The sequence below is a fragment of the Zeugodacus cucurbitae genome, chromosome 4, assembly GCF_028554725.1.
Source record: "Zeugodacus cucurbitae isolate PBARC_wt_2022May chromosome 4, idZeuCucr1.2, whole genome shotgun sequence".
NCBI lineage: Eukaryota > Metazoa > Arthropoda > Insecta > Diptera > Tephritidae > Zeugodacus > Zeugodacus cucurbitae.
This window is the reverse complement of record NC_071669.1, coordinates 50,340,743-50,356,745: the sequence shown is the minus strand read 5'-3', so window position 1 is coordinate 50,356,745 and position 16,003 is coordinate 50,340,743. Positions and strand designations below refer to the sequence as shown.

Sequence of the window (16,003 nt, the reverse complement as noted above, 5' to 3'; positions counted from 1 at the left end):
GCGAGAAAAATGTAGCGAAAAATGCAAAGACCAGTGAGGATATCTAATTTATTTCTTTACATTCCCTTTTTTGTTTTTGTGTAATATATATTTGATATTTATAAATACGTTTTTATTATTCAAAACCACGTAACAAAAATAACTGGGGTGACATTTTGGAGGTTGGAATGGATTAATGGTAGTCAATTGTTTTGTATGGGGAAATTTGCTTCGAGATACGAGTAATTCAAGATACGAGCAAGGTTGCGGAACGAACTAAACTCGTAAGTCGAGGTACGACTGTAAGCTGGAAGTGGGTTATAAATTATATTATGTTATATGTAGAGAGAATATTGAAGGTCTAAAATCTCGCTTATAAATTTTTGTCACGTATCGGGTTTATCTAAATCTGATGGGAGCCTCTTAATTTAAATAAAATTTTACCAAAACTTGAAAATGGCAGAAACAAATGCTGACAAAAAATCCACTGTCTGTCCTACACTTTGTACTTTCACTTCCGTTTGTGTTCTGATCTCTTTTAAGTACCCTGTACTTTGAATTAATCGATGTTTATACTTTTAATAAATTATTTAGTTTCCTAGAATATTTTTTTAAGTGAACAATGCAGTGACCTTTATCGGATTGCAATCGATTTGGGAATTCCCTTCCGCTGACAATTTAGACTGCCTAGCAGACAGTTTGCCTCCCCCAACACATACATACACGAACAGCTGCGAATCAATAAAGCAATTAGCATTGCCGAAATCAACTGTCACATCCGCCTGCAGTCGCTTGGTACGAGGGGCAATGCATTCATATACATATGAGTATATGAGCGCTGCAACGGGGGAGGGATTTAATATAAATTAATATGTGCATGGGATCATTATGCGGGCGTTGTTTATATATCATAGACCTCTAATGAAACGCAATTATTTCAAGCAAATGTTAACTTTCTCGTTTTTTGGAATGGAGTATGGCAGATACTTTAAGGGCATACGGTTCAGCATACGCAGTGCATATTAACAACTCAATTAACATCGACTCCGATCCGAGTTCGGCAAGTGTTTACAAGTCTGTTCGCGCGTGCCCATTTCCCTAGCGGTGTTAACAAGCAACATCTGTATGTGCTCACAGTGGAAAAAGAAGGTGAAGTGCATGCGAGTACATTCGCACATACGCTTGACTCGACTCATACTCGTATCATCACTCCGACTGCTATCAACACTTGTAAACAGATATTACTATAGAGCTCGTATAAATATGGACTCTAGCCATTGAATATTAACTGCATGCATGTAAAATTGTTTGTGTATTTAGGGTACTTTGGAGTTTTTGTTTTGCTAATTGTGTTTATGCAAAACAGGTGACCGCCAATGAGTGATTCATTGTTTGTGAAAAAAAAATTTCATTTGCTCGCCTTAACCGTCCTCAAAAAACTGGTATAAGTTTTTAAGTGTAGATACATATATATTTGATAAATATGAATGAACGTTTTCAATTAAAAAAATAACATAAATTTCGTGTTAAAAAAAATAGAAAAATCCTCTCCACTCTCTCGTCAGCTTAGCTGGAAGATTTTATTATTGAATTGCAACTTCCGTTTGTCATCAACTTATACCAAAGAATTCTTGGTCTGACTTGATTTCAAATTTCGACTCAATCGCTTAATATATGCGTATATACTCATACTTATATACTCATGTATATCTTCATGTATTTCAAATTAAGTCTTATAAATTTGACGTCATTAATTTGTTCTTTTCGGATGTTACTCCAAAGTTGAGTAATGAAAATAAAAGTATTAGAATTCAGAAGAAGTTGGTGAATTTATTAATTCGACAAAAAGTTTACTGGAACTGATTGAGATTCAAGGGCAAAGTGCTTTGTGTAGGCTGCTGCATACGATAACGTTCATATAGTGTGTACCATATATTTGTATGTAAGTACTGAGATGACTAAATTAATGAATGAATTCAGTTTGCGAAAAAGTTTTTTTTCGATTTCCGTTTTTTAAATTCTTTCAAAAGTTATCAATAATTAAATTGCCCTGCTGGACAGGGTTATATTTTTTTCAATTTTAAATGATTTTATTAAGAACTTTAACTTGCTTGAGTTTGTTTTGTTAGCATTTTTCTTAGAATAGTCTTTAGTCATTGTTTACGAAATTTTTTTTGAAATAAATCTTGAATCTATTAATATTTTTATGAAAGGAGTTATTCGTTATAATATAGGCATCAGGCTAAAAAAGTTTAAAATATAATTCTGTTGGAGTTTTTGAGTATTTACAAATCCAGCGACAATTGTAATGTTGTTCGCGCACATTAGAATCTCTAAAACTTAAAACTCTCTTAGATCTAATAGTGAATGAAATAACAAGTCTCTAACGGGATGTGACAGTCTCTAACAGGATGTGAGAATTCTCAGTTAAAAGAGCTCGCTATAGTAGATATGATCCGTTTCCTGAAAATATAGACATGAAAGAAAATAGCAGCTTTTTAATCTCTATCAATCGTAAGTGAAGAAATTAAAATCGCTAGAAGGTCGATGTCAGAACTGCCCATACATGTGACTTTAATTCAGATATTCCACATAAATAAAGGGATTTTCAATAAGAGCGATACAAAAGTTTAAATTAAACAAAAACGATTTGGAATATCCGTTAAATTCTTTCTTCCCGTGCCATTATGTATGGATTTTTTTTTCATGGCTACCACGGGCACGCTTGCAGAAGTTCAGACGCTGAACTCAATTTTTGGCGGTTTTCAAGCATACATCAGCAGATACTGCTACAATTCCACGTTCGATAGTCATACGAAGTTGATCAATCGTCGGTGGTTTGTTGGCATGGACCATAGACTTGACGTAGCCCCACAAGAAATAGTCTAACGGCTTCAAAAACCAAACTTGGTTTTCAATAAATCCGTCCTGTTGGAACCACATATTGTCTAAGTCCATATCATCCAACTCGGGCTAAAAATATTCCGTAACGTGCCGATCATGATTATCACGGAAAAAGTACGGCCCAATGACGCCGCAGGCCCATAAACCCCACCAAACCGCAATTTTCGGAATGCAATGGTGACTCATGGAGTACGTGTGGATTGCTGCCTGACCAATAACACATATTTTGTTTATTGACGAAGCCATTCAGCCAGAAATAGCGCTCTTAAAGTCGAGGCCAATAACTCCGAATTTCGTTAGTAAATTTTAATAATTTCGACTCGCTGTTGAATGAAATGGCAAACCTTACTGCAGAGAAATGTCTAAAGAGCGGGAGAAAAAATTGCGCTATCTGCTGTCCTTATCGGTATACTTTTGTGGCGTCCATATTGAAAAACTCTTTACTTATTATAAGTTCAGCATACATTCGTAGGTGTTTTCCTCAATCAAGAGGTAATACGGTTATAAACATGAATCTAGAGACAATTCCCGCTACAGTCGGGTCTGCGTAACCGGAACGGACACGGATTTTTTTCGGCCAAGGACTGTCAAATCGGCAATATTCCTCCAAATTATTTTTGGAATATTTTCTGTCGCTATAATAACCACAACAATCAGTTTAGAGACGCTATAAAATTTCTGAAATAAGATCAGATCTGCCACAAATAAGTATATTTCAGTGTCAGATGTCTGTGTGGAAAAGTTCATTTTATAAGGCTTCCTAAATAAGAATTTCCAAATGGAAGCACTATTTTCGAATTTACTCTTTTTATAAAGGGTGCATATAATGATTTAAGGAATCAATTAGCTACAAATATTGAGACTTTACTACTTTTCTATTAGTTAAATGATGAAGATATCTACAATTATAAGATATTTCTTATAAGAATACTCAGGTATAATGCATATTCAACAAATTCATTATAGTATCATGTTCAGCTGTATCAGTTCGATAAGGGTTTTGAGAAATACATAATGGAAATAAACTTTGCCAATTGTAATCCAAGAAGCATCTTAAATACAGGAAAGAGTCAAACAACTGACTAATTGGTGACTTAATCTCTTTTAGAACGAAATTTATAAAGTTTCAAATTCAGTAAGAATTTCGTAAAAAAAAATTGAAAATCCATTAGGATTGTGGAAATGCCATATAAAAAAATTACTTAATCCAAGTTATAGGGACTTTTTTCGCTTCAATTGCGCATTGAATTTGATACCGGCAGAAAATATTTAGTGTCAATGACATCCTTTATTGACCCTGACCGCAAATCACTACACAGAGTCGCATGAAATTTCGGGTGCGACAGCAAATATTATCGAACAATTAAATATGTGTGTGTGTGTGTGCAATATTGACCATAACCAAGCTATTAAGTTAAGTAGCAAGTAGCAAACGATTAACGGCTACTTGCGACTGCCACCGGTTTACTGTTTGTCCAGTATCGTATTACGTGTGCGCAACAAAGGACCTGCAAGTAGAAAGACTTGGAACGACCTGTTGTTTATCGTCGCCACGAACAAACTCACACGTTTCGGCAAAACGCAAAACCCAATCAAGGAAAACGAACAACATACAAAGTCTGGCTAAACATTTGAGCACTTTAGCACTCGAGTAGGTCACGTGATATCCTCAAAGTGCTGTTTCAACGGAAATTTTGTTGTACTCTTCAAAAAAAAACTTGTTGTGAAAGTGAAGAGAGAGAAGTCAATCAGTTCGTCCGTGTCAAAGTTGGCGTTGTCACACAGTCGTAATCACATATGTATACGAGGTCCACCGCAAAGGCAAAGGCACAATTGACTCAAGTTGTTTGCGTCTGAAGTGTTGTTTGTTTGTCAGGTTCTGGCTAGGCAGACAGGCCGGTTGCTTGGTTTATGCCGCCTCCTCGCCGAAGGTGTGTTCTATGCAATCATAAATTATGACTGCGAGACACTCCTTACCAAACTTTCCAATCATAATATCTTAAGAAAGGAGCGTAAAACAATGGTTGACATGTACTCGTACACATGTACTTGTTACTTGCACAATGCCAATTGACAACTTTGCCTGCTGCCGTTTTGAGTGGGCATATTGAGATGTGCATGAGGGGAACTGACATATTCATATGTCTTTTTATAAGTATGAGGATGTTTTTATAGTTTGTATGTTTGTTAATACGCGGGTAGTTTTATAAATCCGGGGAAGTTTGACCCCTTCGAGTGGTACTAAAGGAACTGTCCTTTGTTGGCTCTGGCAGGAAAGTATGGACATTCGAAATATCGCATGACGCATGGAACCAAATACCCTCTAATTCTAAGCTCAAATTCCCCTACAGGCCAATGTTATTCCATAAATCAAAAGCATCTGAAGTTCGCGGATAAACAAATTTAAACCTTTGGGAAAATCTGATCTTGAGGTTTCTGAGTCTTGAACAGAAATATCTTTCATGAGTTTACTATCCGCATACTATCCGCAACACCATCACCCATCTTGAGTATCCTTTAATGGATAATATTCCTCCGAATATACTACGTCCAACATGCAATGAAGAAAATATAGCAGCCATAGCTGAGTGTATACGAAGACGGTGGATATTCGGCGCTATTGGCAACAACTCGAACCGACGTATGGAACGACTTGGCGCATCTTACGTCGAGATCTTAAATTGAAAGCGTACAAAATACAGCTTGTGCAAGAACTGAAGCCGCTCGACCGTTCTAAGCGACATTGCTTCGCTCTATGTACTCTTAAAAAGTTCCAACAAGATCCGACGTTTTCGAACCAAATTCTGTTCAGCGATAAGGCCCATTTCTTCTGAAATTGGTATGAGAACAAGCAAATTTTTCGCATTTGGGAGAGTAACCTGAAGAGATTCAAAACTGCCATATCGGTTTGGTGTACTTAGTGGGCCCTGTGGAATCATCGGTGCATATTTCTTCAAAAATGATGCCGGTGAGAACGTAACTGTCACACGGCGCCACTTCCCAAACATCGCATCAATTAATGGATTTACTGAGAGAATACTTCGGTGAGCAGATAATTTCACGTTTTGGACCGGTCGTGGCCAAAATTTTAAAGAGATAATCTTTACAAAATAAATGCCAAAGAATGTTCTTACCAATGATAATAAACCATTTCCCCATTAAATTTGATTTTTCTGTGTTCTTCTCTTTAAAAAAGGAGGAACCTCAAAATCACCCTTTAGAATTGACTTTCCTGTGAATAAAAAGAACGAACTCATATCCATGCTGATACATAGAACAGATCTCGACACATGATGGCTGAGACATATTGAGAAAGTCAGCCAAGTCCCTAGAATCGGTATAGAGGAAAAAGCAGCAATGAGAAGAGGAAAATTATACCAGTATTCTCGACTACTTCGGAAAGATTGGTAGGACGAAAAGAAAACATACATTCAGCTAACAGTTAACAAGAAGTTACTGACTTCACAAACCGCACTCGTATAGATTGTTGTTTCGCTGCACTTAATAGAAAAAATACGGTTGATTGACATGCGCTGTCAATTATTACACAATCACAAATGAGTATAAACTCACTTCCGATGATTAGTAAAAAACAAAAAAAACAATAACAAAAAGAAGAAACAACAAGCAATCGATTGTAAAATTACAAAGTACAATTGGAAATATTTCTTGAAATTATCAGTTAAAATTACAAAAATAAAAAGAACGCACACATTTTAAATTCTTATCTCAACGGATTCCTATCAGCGGTCGCGCTTTGCTGATTAGAAACTCGTCGAGTTCTGGGAAAGAGGTGCGCCATAAAAATTAAATTGTAATGAACTAATGTTTGTTGTACAACAACAATGGGAAATACATTCGTAATTACATATGCAATTCATATTAATGGGAAATACTCGTAAAAATCAACTCAATAAATGTTTGACATGATTACTGAAATTCGAAGTTTGTGGAGCTCCACATCCGTCCGCGTGCATTTTGGGGCGCGTAGCCGTCGCATGAATAACGCGCTCATTAAATATGCAATGCCGGTCCGCAGTTGACTTTTGGCAATCGCAAACGCAACAGCAACAGCAACAGTTTGTTGAGATCATTAAAGTTTACATTTTGCTGTCGAAATCCCGATTACTCCACACAATCGGCGATCTACAAACCCACCCCTACCTTTTTATTGTTTCAAGTAGTCGTTTTTTTACACACACACATTTGCGTATCTTCATGTTTGTGTGTGTGTGTGTGTAGTTTCATCAAAATGCCTGCATGTACAGCGCCTTTGTTTACCATGCAAAACCAGTTTGCCGCATAAACAGAAATCACAATAAACTTGCCCAGGAGTTGCACACACGACAAGAGTGCCAAGAGACGACGTCTGTCCTGTGAGTGACGTGACATTCGACGACGGCTGCGGGTGGCATACATGTGTACGAGTATAGGCGGCCGTCACACATCATCTGCATATCATCGCGGTACCCAGTAGGCAAAGTGTGGCGTTGATACTTCTTCAGACATTCAACGGCGTTCTATTCTTCACTAGTATAACATCTAGCACAGTCTCTGGTTTTGATGGTTGCTTTTCAATCGTTCTTTTTGGATGCTCATAAAGATTGGATTATAAAGATACAATCATCTACCCAAAATACAATATTACTCTCGACCTTCCCAGGAGAGGTCCTTTAGCTATTGATTAATGAGGATTGTGGGCATTTTGATAGGAACACTTAACCTATTTAAAAGAAAATATTAACCAAGATCTCACTTTACAGTTGAAGCCGAAGTTTGCTGGGCTAAACTGGAATCGGGAGATGAAAACCAAAACCTAGCAAGTTTCTGCAACAAGAGAGATCAAATGTAAACGATCCAGTAAGCTTAGGTACAAATAGACTTTTGAAAAACATATGTAAAATAGAAATTGTCTGAGAGTTGTTGCGCACCTTTTGGAACCTTTCACGAAAATCACGCTTGAGTCGTATCAAGTTGTCATGTTATTTTTGTTCCGTTGTCATTTCTTCATAGAAAGACTTATGCCTGAACAACGTTTACAAATTGTTAAACTTTATTACGAACATTCACGTTCTGTAAAGAATGAGTTTCTCGCGCTTCGCTCAACTTATGGTCAACATTATCGGCCTACTCAGCGCATTATTCGCAACACCATCACCCATCCTGGGAACTAGCTTTCATTATTGAATAATATTCGACCGAATAGACCACGTCCAGCACGAAGTAAAGAAAATAATAGCAGCCGTAGCAGAGAGTGCAGTAGAAAACCGCGGAGAGTCGATTCGGCGCCGTTCGCAGCAATTCGGACTGACGTATGGAACGACTTGGCGTATTTTACGTCGATATCTTAAGTATAAAATACAGATTGTGCAGGAATTGATGCTTATGGGCTCTTGAAAAGTACCAAGAAGATCCGACGTTTTCGTGCCAAATTCTGTTCAGCGATGAGGCCCATTTCTGGCTCATAAATATGTAAATAAGCAAAATTGTCGCATTTGGGACAAAGAGCAACCTGAAGAGATTCAAGAGCTGACATTTCATCCAGAAAAAACAATGGTTTGGTGTGGTTTATGAGCCGGTGGAATCATTGGTTCATATTTCTTCAAAAATGTTGCCGGTGAGAACGTAACCGTCAATGGCGACCATTATCGCGCCATGATAACCGACCATTTGATGCCTGAAAGTGAAATTGAAATCTCAGCGACATTTGGTTTCAACAATACGGCGGCACTTCCCACACATCGCATCAATCAAGGGATTTATTGAGACAACACTTCGGTGAGCAGACAATTTCACGTTTTGGGCCGGTCGATTGGCCACCAAGATCGTGTTATACCGTTAGACATTTTCTGTGGGAATTTATAAAGTCTAAATTCTATGCGGACAATCCCGTTTCGAATCAGCACGCGTGTCATTCGCAAGTTACCAGTCGAAATGCTCGAACGAGTCATCGAAAATTGGACTCAACGGATGGAACATTTGAGACATAGCCGCGGTCAACATTTGAAAGAGATAATCTTTAAAAAATAAATGACAAAGAAAGTTCTTTCGATTGAAAATAAACATTCCCCATAAAATTTGAATCAAACGTGTTTTTTTTTTTCTTTAAAAAGTAGAAAACCTAAAAATGGATCACACTTTATGATATTTTAGATTTATTTGGTTGCTCCCAGGACGCATGGTAGGGGTCTACAAGTAAATCTTAGAGATTTTAAATTGGCCTTACATTAATTAAATAGTTTCTAGGAGTCATTGTTACGGAAAACAGTTTTAATGCTAAAACTAAGTGCTACTAACTCAAAATCTGAAGTTACTTATACATTTTTCTACAATTTTCCAAGATATTAGCTAAGATTCAGATTCAAAAAACTGCAAATGGAACGTACTCAAGTAAGAATATGCATAACCAATTGGTTAAGCCATTCATTAAGCCGTTTAATCTGATTTGTACAACCGATAACTAACTTCACAACCAACTACATGCTGTCACTCGCGAGAGAATTGCTATTAGTTACTCACACACACTACCAATTGTGTGTTCCAAAGCGGTATCTCAATAAAACCAAATCCACCACTTCCACAAAAACACACAAAAATGATGGCAACACCACACCGTTGGCTGTGTGAAACGAGTCGGTTCGTCGCTACGCTTGTTTACCAAATCAGTCGTTTGAGAAACGTTGCCGCAGCAAATACACTCGTCGTGTGTTGCGGTTGCTTTTAAAGAACACATAGTGACTACTCGTTTGCCGTACTCGCAGTAGTGGTGGCAGTGTCGCCCCGATATACGAGATCTCGTGTTGACTTTACGTCGGTACGGTTTTTGGTTAAGTTTAAACGCATTTGCGCCGTCGTCTACACGAGTAGCAAAACGCCAGTCAGTTGACGGCGAAGCATCCGAAAATTCGAGTTAGCTCAGCGGTTTTTGGCGAAATTTTCGTTTTTGCCATTATCTTTTTTTTGTTGGTTCGGCATCAATTTTATACCCGTGTGCTGCACATATAGGGGTCTTATAAAGTCTTGCTGCGGTCGGTGTTTTTTGTGGATCGCCGTATTGTCTTTTGTTGTGAATTGTTACTGCTTTTAAGCTACAGTGTGTGTGTGTGTGCATAAATATAAATTTTTTTATTAAAATTTCGACTCGAGTTGCTCTGTACATGCTAAACTTGATTTTTAAGCTGAGCTTGCAAAAAATAAAAACAAAAAAATAAAAATAAGTATCTGAAACCATAGTGTTTACTGGCGCGAATTCCACATAGAAAACAAATATACGAGCGCGCAAAAAACAAGTCTGTCTTGCGATTATGAGCTGTGAAATTGTGTAGTGACAAAGGGGAAACGAGCAAAAATAATAACAACAAAATTTTTTAATTAACAAGATTTATGAATTGTTTGAAGTGATTGCGACGCATTAGCCTCCTTGTTGTTGCTTTTGTCAATGTGTTTTCGACGCAAAGAAAAAAATCAAAAAATCTGTGCTAAAGCCATTAAAGCATTTTTCAAATCGAGTTTTATTTATTTATATTGTCCTGGATTAAATATACTTAAATAACTCGATTGTTTGTGCGCATTGCAAATAACTGCTGTTTGAATTGAAAAAGTAAGCAAGAAAAAAAGAATTCTAAAAACGAAAACAAAGTGTAAATATTATGACTTCATAACTGGTCAGCATACACCTGTTACCTGTTCCTCATACATTTTGACTCGGTGAAATCAGCAAATCAGTGTTGTAGTATAATTGCAAGAAAATTCATTTCAAAATGTTGGATGCCAGCTACTTGCAGGACTATGATGTCCCACGTCCACAAGCCATAAAAATTCAAAAGGTTTGTATTACATAATTACATAATTACAATTAGTTGGAGTCACATATGATGTCAAAGCTAATTTGCAGTTGTTGAAGTAATGTTGACATAAAAAATTCATAAAAAATTAAATAAAAGTTTATAAAATAAAGAAAAACTTAATGTCAAAGTAAAATGTCAGTTGTGAAATGAGCTAGCAAATAATCATAAAAATGTTTACTGCTTTCAATAAGCATGTTAATATACCTCTATGTATAATGATAATTTGTATACCCTATACAATATTGGTAATGTTGTTGAGCACTTGCTGTATTTATTTGATTATTATTAGTTGCCGTGAAGTCTAACATTTACTGTTATGGCTTAGAATAGTTTCAATGTTAAACTAGAATTAGCGAATTTACAAATAATATGCTAAAAAAAGTTGTATAGCTTGAATAACTTGCTGAAATCTAAGTAAAATTATTCCAAAACTCTTAGATTTGAAAACCGGAAAAGAGTTCAGAACTATTACCTCAAAGTTTCTTATTTCAAATTTTTTGTATTTTTTATGCATATATGTATATGAGAAACGTTTTATAGATCAAAGTATTTACCGAAATTCCAGTAAAATTTTTCCAAGCGCCCTAGATTTGAAAACCTTGAAGACCTCGAACCTTTTCAGAACTATATATTAAAGCCTCACCGCAAACTTTTTCGTTTCAAATTTATGTACTTTTTATGCATATATGTATGTATATATAATTTGTTCCTGTTACTACCTTCTAACCATACGAGACCTATATTTATACGCGGATCCAAAGATCTATATATGCTTTGGTCATAATATGGTTAATAATGCATTCTTGAGTATAGAGAGTTGAGTTCTCGTTAGCTGATCAACACATCTCCGTCCATATCACATATCATTTTATCCTTTTCATTGTAAAAAGTTAAATATACCGAAATAGTGTTTTCGATCTTCGATAAGGCAACAAACAAAAAGTATTCCAAAAAATTTTTTTCCCCAAAATGCTTTATTATAACAGTTGTTTAAATATATAACGGTAAAGCGGTTAAAAGTGAAGTTGGCTGCGAAAAAATTCAATCAGATAGGCTGTTGTCACCAAAGGAAATTACTTAGTGAACAATCCAATATAATGAAGAAGAATATGCAGTAGCTTTGCCATATTAATAAGAGAGCAGATATCATATCGAACATTTCTAAGTATTATACGATTATATAGTCAAAAATTCCAACTTACGGTAAAGCATAAAAATCTAACGACACTTTTCCCAAATCATATGAGAAAAAACTGTTTTTGATCAAGAAAAGAACTATATCATAAAAAACTAGAAGACAGTATCAGAAAAGAAACTCCTATACTATTTTCATTAACTCCATTTTAAGTTACCGTAATAAAATAGCAGTAAACTTTTCTTAAGCAAACCAGCTTAAGGATTGATTCCTATAAAGCCCTGATCGAACTCTCTACCAATCCGATCGAACCGATACAGCGATCTATTTTAGCTGAAGATCTATAAATGTCACCTAAATCACACGCCTTTAATACATACATTTCTAGAACCTTTTGTAGTTACATACATAGAGCTCTTATCTTATCCCCAATATACTCTATATTTGTGTGTATGTACGTACTTATCTTATAGTAGAAATAACCTTGACGATAAGCAGTTGATCTATACATACATATAGTACAAAGAGTGGAAAGCTCAAGAGTTATAGTGATACATTTGGGACACGCTACGTCATAAACGAAACATTTTGAAACAATACTGATCAACAATTGTTTTTGCTTTAGTTCCATTTTAAGGCAAATAAATAACCAGATCTCCATCATTGATCGAATAATACGGATTTATACAAAGTTTGAGATCTTCAGATTTGAATAAGAAGAAAAAATTAAATTTGGTGTATTTAATAATAAATAGACTGTTCTTGGAAATAATATAGGAAGCTTATACATATGTAGTAGACCTAAAAGACTTAAAAACGATTAAAGAACAGTCTCTAGTGCTGAAAAACTATTTTATAAAGGGTACAGGGTGAAGGAGATAAATTTGGGTTTTGACATAAATATTAATGAGAATTCTCAAAGCCGACTTCTGTGGAAATGATCTCATTTAGATTATCTTCGGAATCTACATATTACTTTTTCTTTTTCTCGTATCGTTCTATAGGTCATCATGCCTCCGTGTTACATTTCAGCAGTTGCTTTAGAATTGCGCTTATTTATAGCTTTAAATCAAAGAAGAGTTTTTGAGAGAGAGAGAGTGAGGAGTTTCGTGCTTTTAAGTCCTTATAAAAACTGAAAATAATTTTACGAATTTCCACTACTCTGTCCACCACAGCGGTGGAAGGTATAAAAAAAATTGCACAAAACCTCTGGCAGTTACTTAGCACCGAACGCGCATTATGGCAGTTTTAATTACAGGGTACAACTATTGTTGCTGAAATTGTTGTTGTTGTGTTGTTAAGTTGTCTATTTAATTGCTGGCAATTTGCATTCCCGCATTTTCATAAGGGACACACCAAACGGCGCACTGATTGTGTTAGACACAAGACGCGGTGAGCCGATAACTTATATTTGTTGTTGTACAACAGTTAATTGTTCATTGTTGTTGCTGTTGTTGTTATTGCAGTTTTGAGATCAAAACCGCGATTAAGCAATTGACAGCACATTTGGCATATGACACCAAGACAAACAGACAATGGGTGTACAACAACCAGCGTTCGACTGACTGACCGGCCGACCGCACCGCACGAAGCTTGCCAACAATGCAACAGCGAAACGATTGAGCTGTTTGTGCAATATTTTTGTTTTTTTTTTGTGTGAAGGTGTGTGTGTGTGCGCGGCTTGTACTTCATTGAGCCGCCTTTGGCAGTTGTTGATGCCATTTGCAACGCTGCTGCCGCTGTCATTCATCGTCGTCGTTCTTATCGCTCGTCTATGATCGTCAGTATTTTGCTCCTGCTGCCATATTTTGCTCACTCACGCGTCGACTCTGCGCGCACAATCGAGTCACGGCGCCAAGAATTGTTGTCCGTTGCTGGCGGTTCACTGTGCAATTGGTTCGGGAGTGGTGGACGGCGGTAGAGTTGGGGTGGCGGACACACAATTGCAGGTTGCAAGCTTATTTAGTATCCATAATTGCGACATATTGCCGCTCGCTGGCTGGCTAAGTGATCTATAAACATTTATGCAGCCGCACATACACACAAATATATACAAGCAAACTTAAAAGTTGCAGCTTAGCCGCCGATAATCGGACATGTGAATCGCAGCATTTCAAGCTGCGCGCCGCTGGGAAAACGATTTTTTGTATCTAATTGAAAAAATCGCATAAAAATATGGTTCGCAAAAGACGCACCATTTTGGGTCGCGCCATGAAATATGGATTATGCATTTTTATGCAAATCGCTTGGCATTGATTTTGATTTTGGTGCATTCCTTATGGTTGCATATAAATAAATATCTGCGCATTCTAGATATTTATATTGAATTACTATTGAGATTACCGCACATATATAGAACATATCTATAGCAATATTGAAGTGCTTGACACTGCATCTCTACAGTTGGACATATAAATATTTATAGATTTATGGATGTGCTTGGAATATAAAAAAGACAGTTGAAGCATTTGAGAATGTTTAGCTGAATGTGATGCCTCAAGATTTATTAGGTGTTCATACATTATACCAACTTAATTTATGCAAATGACAAACTTGCCATATTTTGAAAATATTTATAAGTAAGGGATTAATTAAAGGGTGATTTTTTAAGAGCTTGATAACTTTTAAAAAAAAAAAACGCATAAAATTTGCAAAATCTCATCGGTTCTTTATTTGAAACGTTAGATTGGTTCATGACATTTACTTTTTGAAGATAATTTCATTTAAATGTTGACCGCGGCTGCGTCTTAGGTGGTCCATTCGGAAAGTCCAATTTTGGGCAACTTTTTCGAGCATTTCGGCCGGAATAGCCCGAATTTCTTCGGAAATGTTGTCTTCCAAAGCTGGAATAGTTGCTGGCTTATTTCTGTAGACTTTAGACTTGACGTAGCCCCACAAAAAATAGTCTAAAGGCGTTAAATCGCATGATCTTGGTGGCCAACTTACGGGTCCATTTCTTGAGATGAATTGTTCTCCGAAGTTTTCCCTCAAAATGGCCATAGAATCGCGAGCTGTGTGGCATGTAGCGCCATCTTGTTGAAACCACATGTCAACCAAGTTCAGTTCTTCCATTTTTGGCAACAAAAAGTTTGTTAGCATCGAACGATAGCGATCGCCATTCACCGTAACGTTGCGTCCAACAGCATCTTTGAAAAAATACGGTCCAATGATTCCACCAGCGTACAAACCACACCAAACAGTGCATTTTTCGGGATGCATGGGCAGTTCTTGAACGGCTTCTGGTTGCTCTTCACCCCAAATGCGGCAATTTTGCTTATTTACGTAGCCATTCAACCAGAAATGAGCCTCATCGCTGAACAAAATTTGTCGATAAACACATTTCGAACCGAACACTGATTTTGGTAATAAAATTCAATGATTTGCAAGCGTTGCTCGTTAGTAAGTCTATTCATGATGAAATGTCAAAGCATACTGAGCATCTTTCTCTTTGACACCATGTCTGAAATCCCACGTGATCTGTCAAATACTAATGCATGAAAATCCTAACCTCAAAAAAATCACCCGTTATATGAAATCCATTTCTATTTTTTCATGATATTCGAAATTCTTATGTCTATTTAAGGCTAAAATATGAAAAATCTCAACTCTAAAAATTTTCAAAATTTAACAAATTTCGACTTTTAGAGACATACTTGATCTTATATTACTATATAACGGTTTTTAAGAAATTTGGTGTGCGATTCCTTAACAGATCTTGAAAACATACTAGTAAGTCGTTTTACGGATATAGCAATTGATAGAGGCTGAATTTGGTATTTGACTCTTTAGATCTTATTTCAGAATACCTCTATCTTGTTTCGAAAACAGTTTGGAAATTCTAAAATATTACGGTTTTTACGCAAATATGATATAAAGAGCGTGAAAATTGTATCTAATAACCGACAGCGAGGTTTTACATTTTATATGACAACTACGATCACTTACTACCAGAAACCGCAGTGATCTATTGTATATGAAAATCTCTTAGCCATCCGCATAACTGTTTTACGTAACAACTGTTATAACTTTTACTCTTCGACAAAAGAAAAAAAAACCCCGAAGTGACTTCATCGAAGTTTAATTGATTTTAAACTATAATTCTATTCGTGGCCGAGATTTTGATCTGTGAGCTAAGGGG

At 36.3% G+C, this 16,003-nt stretch overlaps 2 protein-coding genes across 3 annotated transcripts in view; one reads left to right on the top strand and one right to left on the bottom strand.

The window, feature by feature from the left end:
* The window catches only part of LOC105210471 (dual specificity protein phosphatase 19), a 117,044-nt gene that overhangs the window by 49,648 nt on the left and 51,393 nt on the right, over positions 1-16,003 (bottom strand). The gene's annotated exons all lie outside the window — the stretch shown is intronic.
* LOC105210472 (breast cancer anti-estrogen resistance protein 1) overlaps positions 1-16,003 on the top strand; it is a 102,357-nt gene that overhangs the window by 36,294 nt on the left and 50,060 nt on the right. The window contains exon 1 of one of the 2 annotated variants that reach the window (XM_011181467.3): positions 9,536-10,709. The exons of the other annotated variant lie outside the window; for it this stretch is intronic. Within the exon in view, the coding sequence (XP_011179769.1) occupies positions 10,644-10,709 (66 nt within the window). The 5' untranslated portion in view covers positions 9,536-10,643. Of the gene's footprint in view, positions 1-9,535; positions 10,710-16,003 lie in introns of those variants that run through there. 2 annotated transcript variants of the gene reach the window in all.